The 16,954-nt window shown below is 44.0% G+C and overlaps 1 protein-coding gene across 5 annotated transcripts in view; it reads right to left on the bottom strand.

The window, feature by feature from the left end:
• LOC132155115 (CMP-N-acetylneuraminate-beta-1,4-galactoside alpha-2,3-sialyltransferase-like) overlaps positions 1–16,954 on the bottom strand; it is an 86,397-nt gene that overhangs the window by 31,225 nt on the left and 38,218 nt on the right. For all 5 annotated transcript variants that reach the window (XM_059563927.1, XM_059563924.1, XM_059563925.1 and 2 more), the window contains 2 exons: positions 14,954–15,046; positions 4,465–4,559 (listed from right to left, as the gene is read on the bottom strand). In XM_059563927.1, coding sequence (XP_059419910.1) covers positions 4,465–4,559; positions 14,954–15,046 — 188 coding nt within the window. The remainder of the gene's footprint in view (positions 1–4,464; positions 4,560–14,953; positions 15,047–16,954) is intronic.

The raw sequence follows: 16,954 nt of genomic DNA, 5'->3' as shown, positions 1-16,954 counted from the left end.
ACACAACAGTCAGCAAAGTGCAAAAGATAACGTAATAGCTTGAAATTGGTATTGACCCTAAACTAAGCTTAATGATTAAAAAAGCATCAGGGAATAGCAGTCATTGTTTAGACAAAGCGCTGACGGCTTACATCAAGCATCACCAGGGACGGCATAAACAGTGGCAGGACCACACTGGAATAAGAAACAGAGAAAAAAAATATATATATATAAGTGTTGTCAAAAGACGCGGTTGTCAAAAGACCCAGTACTTTGGTACCAAAAAATCGAAATGTCATGGTACCAGGTTTCTTTAAGTAGCGGTGGTACAGAGTACCTGTTCAACCCCGTTCTTGACGCATACAGCGCTAAGATTTCCGCGAAGCAGAAAACGCAGACGGAATCTCAAAATCCAGTCATGAAAATGAAACTTACTTTTTAATATGGACAGTCAAGGAATTTGTCAAAGTTAGCATAAATTTATCAAATAAAATCTCCATATGGACCAGTATCTGTTAATGTTAAGCAGCAAAAGCTGGTTGAAATATGAATCCTGCATGTTCTGCGTGTCTCTGTGTGAATGAATGAATGGCAGAGATGTGCGGGTTTGTTTACTACATAGAATGAAGCATGTAACGCTTGCAGTAATTTCAGCATCTGCCATCTCAATGAGGACATAAATACATAAACAACATCACCAGAACTGTTCTGAGTCACTTCACAAGCATTTTACTGTTTCATTTGAGTAAAACCAGTTTCAATTTAAAGGTATTCACGGTAACCCATTTTACATAAAGGCATTGTGCTAGAAATATTAGTATTATTTAGTAGAATGTATGTGATACTGCTACTACTGTTGAAAATCAAACAACATTTCTTCCATGTTTTAATTTTAATAGCAAATCCCCTTTATTTACCAAAAAATATAAAATGTTTAAATTTCATTGATTAAAAGACAAATTAAATTTGGTTGAAACTTGTTTACTGTTTTTCATAATTATATTACTTGTAGAAAAACTTTAAACACAATTGTAAATAAGTATAAAGAATGGCATTGGTTTTATTTTTAGTGATAATTGTGTTTTTTTTATTAGCATATTTTTGTGTTTTGCTTTGGTACCGAAATTTGTACTGAGAACAGGGGATTTTCACTGGTATCGGTACCAAATACTGAAATTTTGGTACCGTGACAACACTAATATATATATATATCACGGTTTCGCAAAGAAAAGAAACGGTAAGAGCCATGGGTTCGAAATATTTTAAGATCAACAGTATAAACATTTCAGCCAAGTATCACTATTCGCAGTTTAAACAAATTTAATCCTCATCTTTAACATACACTGTTTTGGCAAGGGGGAAAATCACATTCTGAATAAATTAGAAATGGTCAGGTATGATGCAAAAGCATTTAAGAGCTATATCACAAAACCATCTGGAGCGTGACTTCTGAGAGTGTGAGCCACAATGACATTTCTTTCATGTTATGTCTGGCAAAAGGCTTTTTTTTTTGTTCAAATACTTATTCAACATGCTCATAAACTATTTCAACAATTCATGAGTATTAGCAGAACTTCACCAAAGTAGCTGAGAGTGACATATCATGCTGAGTCACTGGAGACATTTTAAGAGGCTACTTAATACTGTAATGCACTTAAAAGGCCAAACTTACAGTCAAAACAGCCCTTAATGGTTTATTCTCCTTTGAGGTATTTGGTTCATCCATCTTTAAAGGATGTTGGGATTACCCTACAGTTGACACAACCATCTGCAATGCTTTGACTAAATGTTTTCCACTAAGGGCGACGTAATCAAGAGCAGAAATCACAAAGTCGTAGGTGGCCACAGGGATCGCTTATATTGGAATTGGTAGTGCAGAAATAAGACATCTATTTTTAAGCTTTTCTGGCCCACAACTTGAGAACCTTTGTCAAGCTCTATTCAAGAACCACACGTATCAACGTTTCCAAATGAATAAATTTAAAAGTGAGGTCACGCTAGGCTCACGATCCATGCAGCAAACAAAAACCAGGTGTAGTGTAAACATGGGACCTGCTCTTTTGAAAGTCTTTATGTGTGTGGACACGGCAGCCCTTAACTGAACACAAAGGTTACATTCAAGGTACCCTTATGCGCTGCCCTCAAGTGCTGGAACATTTGACAATGTAATCATCTTTTCAGATGGAGGGAAAAAAGCAGACAATTGTGGATTACATTAACAACCAATTGGTTTCAAGGAACTGTTGCCTTATCTACAGGTCTTTTCCAAAGGTCTTATTCTCTTTTATACATTCAAAAAGCTCAGTAGAATGAAGTTCTTGTTCTCTGTTGAATGGAATAACATCCTCACATCACTGAAGTACATAAGTGTCTGCCATACTGTGCAATGCATCTGGACACGTACACACTACAGAGGTTTGCTCTCACACTACTGCAATATCAAAATCACTCCTGACCCTGTGGTTCAATGGTTAAACATAGAAAGAAACATGGACTGCAGCAGTTGAAAGCATTTGGAATTCATGATAAGAATACATTTTGGGACCAATGTATTATTGTCTATTAAAACCAGGGCTCTGAACAGGTTCAAGGAACAAAACCAAAAAATAGGAACAAACTAACTAAACTAGAAAATCCACATAGTCCTCTACATAAATGCTTTTGGGGATGGGAACAGAACATGTAAAAGTTGTAGACAAAATATACATAGGTCATATATATAATTTGTGTGTGTGCATGTTTGTGTGTGTGTGTGTGTGTACATATACAGGTCCTTCTCAAAAAATTTGCATATTGTGATAAAGTTCATTATTTTCCATAATGTAATGATAAAAATTAAACTTTCATATATTTTAGATTCATTGCACACCAACTGAAATATTTCAGGTCTTTTATTGTTTTAATACTGATGATTTTGGCATACAGCTCATGAAAACCCAAAATGCCCATCTCAAAAAATTAGCATATTTCATCCGACCAATAAAAGAAAAGTGTTTTTAATACACAAAAAGTCAACCTTCAAATAATTATGTTCAGTTATGCACTCAATACTTGGTCGGGAATCCTTTTGCAGAAATGACTGCTTCAATGCGGCGTGGCATGGAGGCAATCAGCCTGTGGCACTGCTGAGGGGTTATGGAGGCCCAGGATGCTTCGATAGCGGCCTTAAGCTCATCCAGAGTGTTGGGTCTTGCGTCTCTCAACTTTCTCTTCACAATATCCCACAGATTCTCTATGGGGTTCAGGTCAGGAAAGTTGGCAGGCCAATTGAGCACAGTAATACCATGGTCAGTAAACCATTTACCAGTGGGTTTGGAACTGTGAGCAGGTGCCAGGTCGTGCTGAAAAACGAAATCTTCAACTCCATAAAGCTTTTCAGCAGATGGAAGCATGAAGTGCTCCAAAATCTCCTGATAACTAGCTGCATTGACCCTGCCCTTGATAAAACACAGTGGACCAACACCAGCAGCTGACATGGCACCCCAGACCATCACTGACTGTGGGTACTTGACACTGGACTTCAGGCATTTTGGCATTTCCTTCTCCCCAGTCTTCCTCCAGACTCTGGCACCTTGATTTCCGAATGACATGCAAAATTTGCTTTCATCCGAAAAAAGTACTTTGGACCACTGAGCAACAGTCCAGTGCTGCTTCTCTGTAGCCCATTTCCTGCACACGCCTGTGCATGGTGGCTCTGGATGTTTCTACTCCAGACTCAGTCCACTGCTTCCGCAGGTCCCCCAAGGTCTGGAATCGGTCCTTCTCCACAATCTTCCTCAGGGTCCGGTCAGCTCTTCTCGTTGTGCAGCATTTTTGCCACACTTTTTCCTTCCCACAGACTTCCCACTGAGGTGCCTTGATACAGCACAAATTTCGTTCAGAAATTTCTTTCTGTGTCTTACCCTCTCGCAGGTCGGCAGTCTTACCCATGATTGCGGTTTTGAGTAATGAACCAGGCTGGGAGTTTTTAAAAGCCTCAGGAATCTTTTGCAGGTGTTTAGAGTTAATTAGTTGATTCAGATGATTAGGTTAATAGCTTGTTTAGAGAACCTTTTCATGATATGCTATTTTTTTGAGATAGGAATTTTGGGTTTTCATGAGCTGTATGCCAAAATCATCAGTATTAAAACAATAAAAGACCTGAAATATTTCAGTTGGTGTGCAATGAATCTAAAATATATGAAAGTTTAATTTTTATCATTACATTATGGAAAATAATGAACTTTATCACAATATGCTAATTTTTTGAGAAGGACCTGTATATATATATTTTTTATTTTTTTTCTGCAGACCTTCTTGTGATAGCAGGATTTAAAAAATACATCCTATAAAGTGCTAGAGACTGATTTGAACAGTTCACTTATTATTTGGAAGTATTCATTAAAAGAACCGGTCTATTCATTTATGGAAACAAGAAAGCATTTGGACAACATTGTTGTTTAGGGGCGAAGTCTACTATAAATTAATTTTTAAATAAATACATACCTTGTGTTTTGAATCCAAATGGAGGTAAATAGTTTGTAACTTTTGAAAGCCGCTTAAAGTTCCGGTCCAGAAACATGGAAGCTGGCTTACTAAACCTGCAAAAGCATGGTAAACACAATATAATGAATATAATACAACTAACATTCAGATTAAAACCTATATTTTTCATCTAAAATATATTTTAAATTATATTTTTCATTCAGCAAATTCTGCACAGTATCAAAAACGTCTCCATAGCAACATGTCAATACCATATCAACAGGACTAATAACATATAGCCAAATAACACATTCACTTCCCGCACATCAGGAGGTGGGGAGTCAAAGGGGGCTTTTGTCAGTGCGAGGTCTCACTTAGTCTGTGCTTTGACCTGTGCTTAAAGTTTAAAACAGTGTGGCTGAACCAGCACCAATCAATCACAATCTCAGGCCTCCGTTCCCCCTCTCAAGAGGAGTCATGGGATACCCTACACAGAGGCCATTTCCCAGCACACTCCTCTCTTAAGGCTAGATGTGCAAACGCAATGGTGAATGCTTGTGCCTCTGACCCACAGATCCTCTCTGTCATTTCTGATCTACTCCACCTGCAACCAAAGTCGAACATTGAGCCGCTCAAAGGTGTCAGTATGTAGTGTGAACGTAGTGTGAACTTTCAGAAAGCATCAAACAAAGACATTTTTCAAAAACTAGATCCCTTTCAGGAGTCATTGAATGATTTAATTGAATAAGAACTGAGAAAGTCACAGACAGCAGATGCATTTCCCACAAAAATGCCTCTCTTCTGCTTCTGTAAGTGTGGCCACACGATGGATGTCTGTTTTTATGACCCTCCAAACTCAACAGGCTCATTATTCATTTACAAACAAGGATATTAGATCATTTTTCATTTTTTTTTCTCTCAGGTCTGTTACATTAAAGTTAGAAAATTGCAATAGATTGGTTTGGGGTGGGGGGATGACTAACAAGGAGAGCTTGCCGAGACGTACAGAGGGTTTGAAAAAAAATTAGGCCCCCTTAAGAAAACTTAAAAGACTAATCATGGGTCAGTAAAGAGAACACATGGGTCATTTAAAATACAGGTCCTGAGAGAAAAAAAAGCATTAAAGCATAAAAAAAGAAAAGCAGAAGAACCCTTTTTCCCAACAATCATTTCCAAAGTACAGAGTGCCGCAAGTTTACAGTCTTTTTACTAATAGAGGACTCCAGTTGCTTTTAAACCTCTTAAATCTACAGCAACGTCCAATATGTGGGGAAAGTGAGGATAAAGATGTCAACTGAAGAAAATGTCAAAAATAAGATGAGGAAATGAATGGGATCGTTATTGGCAACTGTTTAACTTACTCTGATAAAAAGTGTTTCTATTTCATGTACTAAATCGCTTAAGGCCAGGGGATGCCCGACAATGCCAGGAATTATTTTTATAAATAAATGCATCGGATTGTCTCCTTATATCTTTTGAAAAAAAAATAAAAAGACAAAGCAAGATCGTGCCAAACCAAACTGTAATTAATTAACTTTTGGCTCGTGGGGTGTGTACTAACTCACATTATAAATAACTGAGAGAAACCTTCAGGCCTAAAGACATAAAGGGGTCTTGAACAGGAGGCATGTGCACATTGTGTTTATTTCCTCATGGCTATCTCTCACTAGGGGCTGTATTTTTATAACCGCCCACTCAAGTTCAACAAAGACATTTGATTTAGGTCCAATACAAACAATTTTGGGACAGGAGTGGATTCCAGGGGTGAACTAACAGAGGGTGGTTTCAGGTAGTTTCCTTAGGGTTCCCCTAATAAAATGTAACTCCTAAAAGAAGAGACAAATGATTGCCCAAATGACCACATAATGAACATTCCGAGCGGGCATTAACTGATAGGACCATCTCTACTTTATGCTACAAATGATTACTAAGGTTGACAAGGAGTTGCTAGTTTTTGTTGCAGTGTAATTAAAAATGTAAAAACATTAAAACGTACTCGGTTACTAAACGTAACCTCGGTTCTCTCTAGAAGAGTGAACGAGTACTGCGTCTTAGCTAAGACGCTACGGGAAAAGTCTCTTTTCACGAAATACTGAAGCAAAAAATTATCCTTAATTTTGTATTTTTGTAAAGCGCATTTGCAGCAGTACACAGCCATAGGCGAGACGGCTCGCTCGCTCACTGGCTTGTTCTGCGGCAACTGCACAGCCTATCGAGCGCAGGCTGATGCAACATCAGACCAATAAGGGCGCTTCGCGCCCTTCTTGCCACTTCCCGCCGAAACGGGTGTGGCCCAACCTATAAAAGGAGCTCGAAAAGGCTGACTCACCTGATTTATTTCATCGCCGAAGCGAACCAGAGTGAATCGTACGCACGGCAGAGAACGCAGTACTCGTTCGCTCTTCTAGAGAGAACCGAGGTTACGTTTAGTAACCGAGTACGTTCTCTTACGAGAGCTCTCTCGTACTGCGTCTTAGCTAAGACGCTACGGGAACCCGATGTAAAACGCCGTGCGCGCAGGGATCACACACCGATAAACCTGAAGCAACGCCCAGGATATACAGTGCACAGTCACCTGAGGGACTCACAGAGAGTCCGGGACAGAAAAAAGGGGGAAAAACCCTCCGTCCCATATCTAGCAGCATCCGTAGATGCGGCAATATGACATCACACAGCCGAGGCAAGGCCTGACCAATGTGGCAATGCGGGTCTTACGCAATACTGCCCATATAACAGCCGGCAGCGCCTAGCGCTCATGAATTCAGAATTCCCCTCAGGGCCCTGATTCTTCTATACCGACAGCAGCCTTGCTTGCAAGGCGGGAACCTCCAGGTTATAGAACCTGATAAATGTAGACGGCGAGGCCCAACCCGCCGCCATACATATATCCTGCAAGGAGATCCCAGTAGACCACGCCCACGATGAGGCGACGCCTCTTGTGGAGTGTGCTCTGACGCCCAACGGGCACTGAAGGCCCCTGGAAGCGTAAGCTAACGCTATGGCGTCAACTATCCATCTGGATAGAGTCTGTCTCGAAACAGCCATTCCTTTGGAACGTCCACCGAATGAGACAAATAGCTGCTCCGTCTGCCGAAAGGCAGCAGAGCGAGACACATAAGCTCTTAAAACCCTGACAGGGCAAAGAAGACTCGAGTCTCCATCCTCCCCTGACACCGGCAGGGCGGACAGGGCAATAACCTGAGCCCGAAACGGTGTGTTGAGGGATTTCGGCACATAACCGTGCCTAGGTTTGAGTATGACCCTTGAGTCATTGGGCCCAAACTCCAAGCACGACTGGCTCACCGAGAGCGCGTGCAAATCACCCACACGCTTCACAGAAGCGAGAGCCAACAAGAATACTGTCTTGAACGACAGATGCTGAAGGCTAACCGATTGGATAGGCTCAAAAGGGGGACCCTTCAAGGCCTCCAAAACCGCCGCGAGGTCCCACATAGGGACTGACGGAGGTCTGGGAGGATTCAGCCTCCTAGCTCCTCTGAGGAACCGGATGACTAAATCGTTCCTTCCTATTGACTGACCGGACGCCGTTTCAGAAAACGCCGCGATGGCCGCCACATAAACTTTGAGCGTGGATGGGGCTCTGCCCTTATCCAACAGCTCCTGTAGGAAGGAGAGGACCTCCGTCACCTCACAACTAAGGGGTGAATAACCTCGAGCTGTGCACCAGCTGGAGAACACCGACCACTTCGAGGCATACAGACGTCGTGTCGACGGAGCTCTAGCCTGAGTGATGGTATTTAGCACTCCCACTGCGAGATCAGCGGGTAACCGTTGAGTGCCCATACATGGAGGGACCACAACTCTGGTTGAGGGTGCCAAATCGAGCCCCTGGCCTGCGAGAGGAGATCTCTCCTCAACGGTACCGGCCATGGGGCGACATCTGCTAATTGCATCAAATCTGGGAACCATGGTTGGTTCTTCCAAAGAGGTGCCACAAGCAGTATTGAACATCTCGTTTCTCTCACCCGTTCTATCACCTGCGGAAGGAGGGAGACGGGAGGGAACGCATAAAGCGGGCAGCACGGCCATTTCCGTGACAGCGCGCTTTCGTTCTTGGAAAAGAATGCGGGGCAGTGAGCGTTTTCGTGGGACGCAAAGAGGTCCACCTCCGCCATGCCAAATCTCTCCCACAACAGCCGAACTGTTTGCGGGTGTAGAGACCATTCGCCCGTAGGGACATTGCCTCTGGACAGCCTGTCTGGACCCAGATTCTGCAGTCCAGGCACATGCACCGCTCTCAGCGAGCGCACGTTGCGTTGAGCCCAAATCAGGAGGCGTTCCGTCAGCCTGTACAGGTTTCGGGACCCGAGACCGCCCTGGCGATTTATGTAGGACACCACGGACATGTTTTCCGAACGGACTACGACGTGGTGATCCTTGATATGGGGACAAAAGCGCGTCAGCGCATTCTCCACTGCCAGCATTTCCAGGCAGTTGATATGATGGAGCTTTTCCCGTTCTGACCATAGGCCAAAGGACGGTCTGCCTTCGAGCAGCGCTCCCCATCCCGAAGTGGAGGCGTCCGTCGACACCATTTTCACACTCGGGGAAGTCCCCAGGCTTACACCTGATCGGTACCAGCCGTTCGCTGTCCAAGGTGCTAGAGCCGCAACACAGCTCTGATCGACCTTGAAATGCAGCCGGCCAGACGCCCACGCTCTGCGCGGCACCCGAGCCTTCAGCCAGAACTGCAGGGGGCGCATGCGGAGCAGGCCCAGCCGCAGAACCGGAGATGCTGAGGCCATGAGACCCAGCATCCTTTGACAGTGTTTGAGCGACACAGTCGCGCCGCAGCGGAAAGAACTTGCTGCGCGCTGAATGCCCATCGTGCGCTGTGGTGACAGTCGCGCCGTCATGGAACAGAACTATACCCAGAAACAGGATCGTCTGACTGGGGTTCAGCGAACTCTTCGCCCAATTGACACTGAGGCCGAGCTTCTCGAGGTGATCGAGTAAAACAGCCCTGTGGTCCACGAGCTCCGCTCGTGATTGGGCCAGAACTAGCCAGTCGTCCAAATAATTCAGCACTCGTATGCCTCTGAGTCTGAGAGGAGCGAGCGCTGCATCCATGCACCTCGTAAACGTACGAGGAGCTACGGACAAGCCGAATGGCAGGACTGCAAACTGGTATGCCTGGCCCTCGAAGGCGAATCTCAAAAACCGCCTGTGGTTTGACGCTATCTGTATTTGAAAATACGCGTCCTTCAGATCTATTGACATAAACCAGTCCCCTCCGCGAATCTGCGCGAGGAGCTTCCTGGTCGTGAGCATTTTGAAACTGCGTTTCATCAATGCCTTGTTCAGCTGCCTTAGATCCAGTATGGGCCTGAGACCCCCGTCTCTCTTGGGCACCAGAAAGTATCTGCTGTACAGCCCCCCCTCGCTTTGAGCTTGAGACACAGGCTCTACAGCCCCTTTGCTCAACAGTTTCGATATTTCGGCCCAAAGTATGTGTGCTACTTCTGTTTTGACCGTAGTTTCGACGCGCGCTGAGAAGCGCGGTGGGCGTCGAGAAAACTGTAGCGAGTAGCCTCTCTTTATAATGCCTAGCACCCAATCCGAAACCCCTGGAAGCGCTGACCATGCATTTGCATGAATGGCTAAGGGCTGGATGTGACACGCGCTCCGTTGACTGGGCAACGGCGGCGCTCGAGTGTGCTGTGCATCTGAGGCGGGGAGCGCGCTGATCACAGCGGGCAGATCGCTCATCCTCGACCCCGTTCCGGCGCTTAACCGACTGGAGGGAGGCTGAGCGGGTCCCGTGGGACTCAATATATCTGCGAGTAACCGTGGGCTGCATGTGTGCACTTTTACCACTTCCAACTCGCCGCCTGCCTGTGCAGAATGTACGTGCACGGGCCTCGTTTTTACAGAAGACCCGCGGCGTAAGTGACATAGTGTATGTGGGCACTGGGAAGTGGGCACGTTTACTATGCGGCGTGCTCGACCGATCTGTGTCGATCTTATGTGCGCCCGCCCTGTGTGCAGGGCTGTGCTTACATGTGGGGATGGGCACTGGGTAGTGGGCATCGTCACTGCATTTAAAGCACCATCGGCCGTGGCCGGACGAGCGTGCACGGGTTTCGTTTTTACAGAAACCGCATGACGCGTGTGACATAGTAATTGTGGGCACTGAGGGGTGGGCACGTTTACTATGTAGTGTGCGCGACCGACTTGAGTCGACATTATGAGCGCAGGCCCTGTGTGTAGGGCTGTGCTTACATGTGGAGATGGGCACTGAGGAGTGGGCATCGTCACAACATTTATAGCACCATCGGCCGTGGCCGGGACACCAGAAAAAACGCTGTTTTTGTGAAACATCTGGGTAGCCGTGATAACGGCTTTTGTGTGCAGGCAAGCGGGCACTCGTGCAGGCTTGCGCATTGCAGAAAACACTGAGGCAGTCGCAACTCTTGGAACTGCAACAGCGGCGCGCTTGGGTGAGAGCTCGGCCGCAGCGGAACTCGAACACCGGCGCTTTCCCAGCAGTGCTAGGATGCTTTCGGGGCTTCTGGCTTCACCGCAATCCTCTGCCGCGGCTCCCGCGGCGCGGGGCGACGGCTCGAAGAGCGAGAACGGGGTCCCGAGCTGCGTTGCTGACGCTGTCGTGATGGCGCAGCAGGAGGCGGTGGGCGTGACTGAGATCTCTGTGGGGCCGGTCTAGAGCGGCTAGCTGCAGAACTGGAGCGCTTCAGCAAGAAGTGCTTGAACGCCTGTGAAGCTTTCTGGTCCTCGGCGAATCTCTCCACAAACTCGTTGACGGAAGATCCAAAGAGGCCGGCAGGAGTTAGCGGAGCGTCAAGAAACGCAGCGCGCTCAGACTCCTTGATGTCAGAAAGCGTCAGCCACAAATGCCTCTCAGCCACCGTAGCGGAAGCCATAACCCGTCCCATGGCCTGTGCAGCGGACTTAGCAGCGCGGAGGGAGAGATCCGAAGCACTCCTCAGATCCGCGAGACAGATCGCTTCAGGTCCCATCTCATCCAGCTTGCGGAGAAGATCGCCCTGGAAAATCTGTAGCGTCGCCATGGTGTGTAACGCAGACGCAGCCTGCCCAGCAGCAGAGAATATCCGTGTGAGCAGCGATGACGTCATGCGGCAGGCTTTGGATGGCAACGCCGCCTTAGTCCGCCGTCCAGCAGAGGGCGGGCAAAGGTGCGCTGCTATAGCCTGTTACACCGGCGGAAGTGACAGGTAGCCTCTGTTCTTAGCACCGTCCAGTGCGGAGAATGCTGGCGAAACAGATGAGCGGATTCTCGCCGAGAATGGAGCGTCCCAAGCCTTCGCCACTTCTTCGTGAAGCTCAGGAAGAAAAGGGGCGTGTTTTGAGCTTGAGGAAGAGCGCTCATCCGGAAGATAGCTACCATCCAGCCGGGAACGTGAAGGGGGCGCTGGTGCAGACCACTCGAGGCCGAGGCTCGCCGCGGCCAACGAGAGTACACGCATCAGCTCCTTATCGATATCCCCCCGTCTGCTGGGCCTCTGAGCAGCTGGCGCGAGATCCACGGAGCTCGTCCAACCCTCACTGCCCGAAGCAAGCAGAGAGCACGTGTCTTCTTCCTCCGACGCGGGCCTGAGATCCACTTCCTCCGATGACGCGTCGGCAAGCAGCGGACACTGAGCATCGGGAAGCGATGCAGGGGAGACCGGCGAAGCGGAGGGAACCGGCGAGCTCGGCCGAGCTGGAGGCGGTTCTGGTAGGCGCTGCGAGCGGCGGTTCTTACGGCGCTTCTTACGGCGCAGCGGATGATGCAGGCTTCGAGAAGTATGCCAGGCGAGTCCTCAGAGTCACCATAGGCATCAGCTCGCAATGAGGACATCCGCCATCAGCGAGCGCGAGCGCTGCATGGTCTTCACCCAGACAGGAGACGCAGATGACATGACGATCTCCTTCGCTGAGCGGGGTTCTGCACGAGCCGCACGAAGGCATCTTTAAAAAGACGCAGCTCTTTTGTGAATGTGCGTCGCAGGGCGAACACACACACAGATTATCACAGAACAAGGATTATAAAGGATATGGGCGCCAGATAGCGCAGCAGGAACGGCAGTGGAAGGCGGCGGTGCCAGCGGCTTCAGGATGGCTCGTCCTGCTGATATGCTCTTCCAGACGGCGCTTGCTTCCTCGTGATCCAGCGATGCGTGAGCTTCGCTGAAGAGATGAAAAATCAGGTGAGTCAGCCTTTTCGAGCTCCTTTTATAGGTTGGGCCACACCCGTTTCGGCGGGAAGTGGCAAGAAGGGCGCGAAGCGCCCTTATTGGTCTGATGTTGCATCAGCCTGCGCTCGATAGGCTGTGCAGTTGCCGCAGAACAAGCCAGTGAGCGAGCGAGCCGTCTCGCCTATGGCTGTGTACTGCTGCAAATGCGCTTTACAAAAATACAAAATTAAGGATAATTTTTTGCTTCAGTATTTCGTGAAAAGAGACTTTTCCCGTAGCGTCTTAGCTAAGACGCAGTACGAGAGAGCTCTCGTAAGAGAACACTAATTTTATGTAGTTTTGCACATTAAACTTTCAAATCCATATTTGTCTATTCAACAAAATTGTTTATTATGAAAGTGCATGGATAAAAATAAAATTATACTATGTGACATTGTTAAATTTGAGTCTTAAAGTTTTTTATCCAAATATGACGATACAATTCTGTCCTTATAGATGCTAAATTAATTTCCAACTGCTAAACTAATATGATAATTCATTCAATGGAAACACTTTACAATAAAATTCATTTTGCTTACATTAGCTAATGCATTAGGTATCATCCACTAACATTTTTTTACAGCATTTATTAATCTCCTGTTAATTTCTATATATACTTGCAGATTTAAATTAAAAAGAAAAAAGTTTTATGTATTAACATTGTATTATTGTTATCGTATAAATTTACTGTATTAATCGACATGGCTGAAAGAAAAACAGTATATTGTTAATTATCTTCTGTACATTGAAACTAATGTAAATAAACTGAAACCTACTGCAAAGAATTATTGACTGCAATTTTTTAATTCTTCTAACATGTTCAATACCTATCTCCATTTTATACATTCAAAAATTACATAAAACATTTCAACTGTTATTTAGTTCATGATTCTGGAAATATCTAAACTGAATCAATATATCCTAAACATCATTAAAAATAATTTATCACTGAATAAAAATGCTCAAATATTTGTGTTGTAATGATGAGGCAGAAGTGCCTTTTGACCCCAAAAGACAAACAAAGACTCCGTGAACATTGATCCATCACACGTGTTAATTAGAGGCACATTGTAGACACTGTTAAAACATGTGCCATTAATTGGGGACCTGTTAAAAAGTTTTAGGCACCAATTTAGTCATTGTTCTGCTTTATGGGTCTTCTGATGTTTGTGCTGATTCTAGAGTGTTAAGGACACACCAAATTAACATCTTCTGCAATGTAAACTTGTCATTATTGCTGTCAAAATGTCTTTATCCTCTCTTCTTTAAAAAGGAATTTTAATTAAATTAATATTTTTGTGTAGCCAGTTTTTGTTTAAACCAATCCAGGGCAACCATCTGACTTGGGAGTAAATGTTGCTGCTGCTATTGTGTGATAGTTGCTGTTTTGTGATAGCTGCTCAAATCCTTTCTAAAATAATCTTGCTTGATTGGTGGAAAAGCCATTTCTAAACAATCTTATAGCGATGACAGAAATATCCATGAACAAACCAAACCGTGATGCTTAATGTTTATCATAGCCAGGCATGCTGTAGTGGAAAAATCACTTATGCTAACAATAGACAGCCGGAGACATATCCTAAAGATGAGAGAACAATGGAATATGGATGCTAACAAAGACAGAACGTTCCATCAAAAGCCTGTGACATCACCAAAGGTTGCAGAGTGTTGTGTGACATCACTGAGGGTCGCGGAGCGTTCTGAGGATTTAGTCAAACTGAAGAAGTTGACTCATTCGGTCCTCCACAGAGGCTGCTTTACAGGGCTTTCTCCTCTCAACCGGGACTTAAAAGGATCAGACGAGCAGCTTACTGTTCAGTCAGAGTTTTATGAGACTGGCCTCAGGGGCTTCGTAGCTGAAAAGTGACAGTGTTTCTTGAACAGTGATGGGCAAAACCAGGGAGAGTGGAACATATTAGGAACTTGGTAAATCAGAGCTAAAGCAGTAAATCTTTAACAAATCGGTTGTCAATTCACAGAGTTTGTACTTCATTCTGTAGGTGACAAAGAGCTCAATATCACAAAGCCTTGCAGAACAAAAGCTGAACAGATGAAAATAAAAAGGCACAAGATTCAGTCAAAGACTTTGTATTTTTCCAACCAAACTTCCATCACATCTGCAATCTTCAAATATCCTTCCTTTTAATACCTTTTCTAAAAATACATCTTGCAATACACAAATTCATGTTGAACTGCAACAGACCTCAACAGTAAGAATGTTTTCTAAAATCTCTTTAAGTTTATCTAATAATTTCAAGATCTTGTAATACATTCATAAAGAAATCTGTTCATACTTTGGATAGATAGCACTCATTTTGGCAGCTGCATAACCAGGTTTACAGGCTCCGTCAGTGAGGTTTCCGTACTTGTACACCAACTCCGGAGGTCTGTAGACAGTAAGAAGAAAGAGAAGGCATTCATTTTAATTAGACAGTATTGTAAATGTTAAACCTGAGTGGAATATTACACAGCATAAATATGCTAAAAGGTAATGGTGAATCTGAGGTAAATTGTTTTCATCTAGCCTGGCACATGGATGGATGACATCAAGAGTAGGATGTGATGGATAACTTTTGAAAACCCCCATTTATCGCCGATGTGTTAAATAAATGAAATAGTCAAACAATAGGAATGCAACTAATTTTGCTGGCAGCACAAACAGTAAGTGTGTTTATTTCATACTTTGGTTCTGAAAGAATGTTCCAAGCTCAAAACACACTTTAAAATACAGCATTTTTGACGTTCACAGCACAACATTTTTTTTTTTTTTTTGACTTGCCCATCAGTTGTTTTTGGTTACACACTTACAATGGAACTAACACGACCAGAGTTCTGGGCTCTTTAAAAGAAGAATTGTGAAGTCCTTGGATGAAATACTCCATAAAAGCTGTTTATTATTCTATGAAGTTGCCTACTTTTCTAGATGAATAAACATCTGGTAATTCGTGACAGGAGAGTTTGTTGAAAGTTATGCCATATAAACTGTGTAATGTTTAGAATGCTGTGGTTATACTTTACATTTTTTTATTTTATTTATCTATTCATTCGTTTAATGAGGGTCAAATTATAAAGGGATAAAAAATAGTTTCAGCCAATGATCAGGCCCTTAAAAAAAAAAAAAGTATTTTATTATTTGTGTGTGTGTTATATATATATATATAATCAAATACTTCTAAACAACTACTTTATTGTATAACAAATATATTTTAAACTTTCTATCAACAAAAAAAGTGACAGTTTTCAAAGACTATATTAAGCAACTCAACTGTTTTCAACAACGATAATAAAAGAAAACGTTTTTTTAGCAGCAAATCAGCATATTTTAATGGATTATGCAACATTAAGACTGGAGTAATGATGCAGTTTTTCCATCACAGGAATAAAATACATTTTAAAATATATTAAAATATAACTAATGCTAGTAAAAATATATAAAATGAATAAAATACAACATTTTTTTCACAATATTACTGTATTTTGATCAAATAAAACCTCAGATGCAACCTCAGTGAGCATAAGTGACTTATTTCAAAAGCATAAAAAAAAAATAATCTTACCAAACCCCAAACCTTTGAATGGTTGTGAATAATTAACAAAAAGTTGTAAAAAATATGAATTATTGACAATTCCTCTAAATGGATAGGGACAGCCGACATTCTCCTACCACCTGAACTGAGCAGTGTCATTAATAACCTGCAGCTCACAATGAGACCATTTCAAATAAACAGGTGAGGAGGACACAGGTCATGTCTGAGAGGCCAGTGGGCAGAGTATGTGTGTGTGTGAGTGTGTGTGTACTTGTTTTTCTATTCTGGTGGGGACTTAAACCTGAATAGACACAGACTCATGGGGACTCGTGTCACGGTGGGGACCTAAATTGAGCTCCCCACGGGTAAACAATCGAATAAATTACAAAGAGTGAAGTTTCTTGAAAATCTAAAAATGCACAAAGTTTCCTGTGAGGGTTAGGTTTAGGGGTAGGGTTGGTGAAGGGCGATAGAAAATACGGTCTGTACAGTATAAAAACCATTACGCCTATGGGATGTCCCCACAAGGATAACTGACCAGACTGTGTGTGTGTGTGTGTGTGTGTGTGTGTGAGTGAAAGAGAGAGAGAGAGAGAGAGAGAGAGAGAGAGAGAGAGAGAGAGAGAGAGAGAGAGAGAGGAGAGAGAGAGAAATTGGGACTATCAGAGACTAGAGGTGGGTTAGAATAGACACATGCTGGCTGGACCACCTTGTTAAATGGCAACTAAAGTAGCAACTCTGGAAAGTCTCAATATTGGAGTAAATATC

This window comes from Carassius carassius, chromosome 12 (assembly GCF_963082965.1).
Source record: "Carassius carassius chromosome 12, fCarCar2.1, whole genome shotgun sequence".
Taxonomy (NCBI): Eukaryota; Metazoa; Chordata; class Actinopteri; order Cypriniformes; family Cyprinidae; genus Carassius; species Carassius carassius.
Note: the sequence above shows the minus strand (reverse complement) of the source record. Positions and strands in the feature narration are given on the sequence as shown.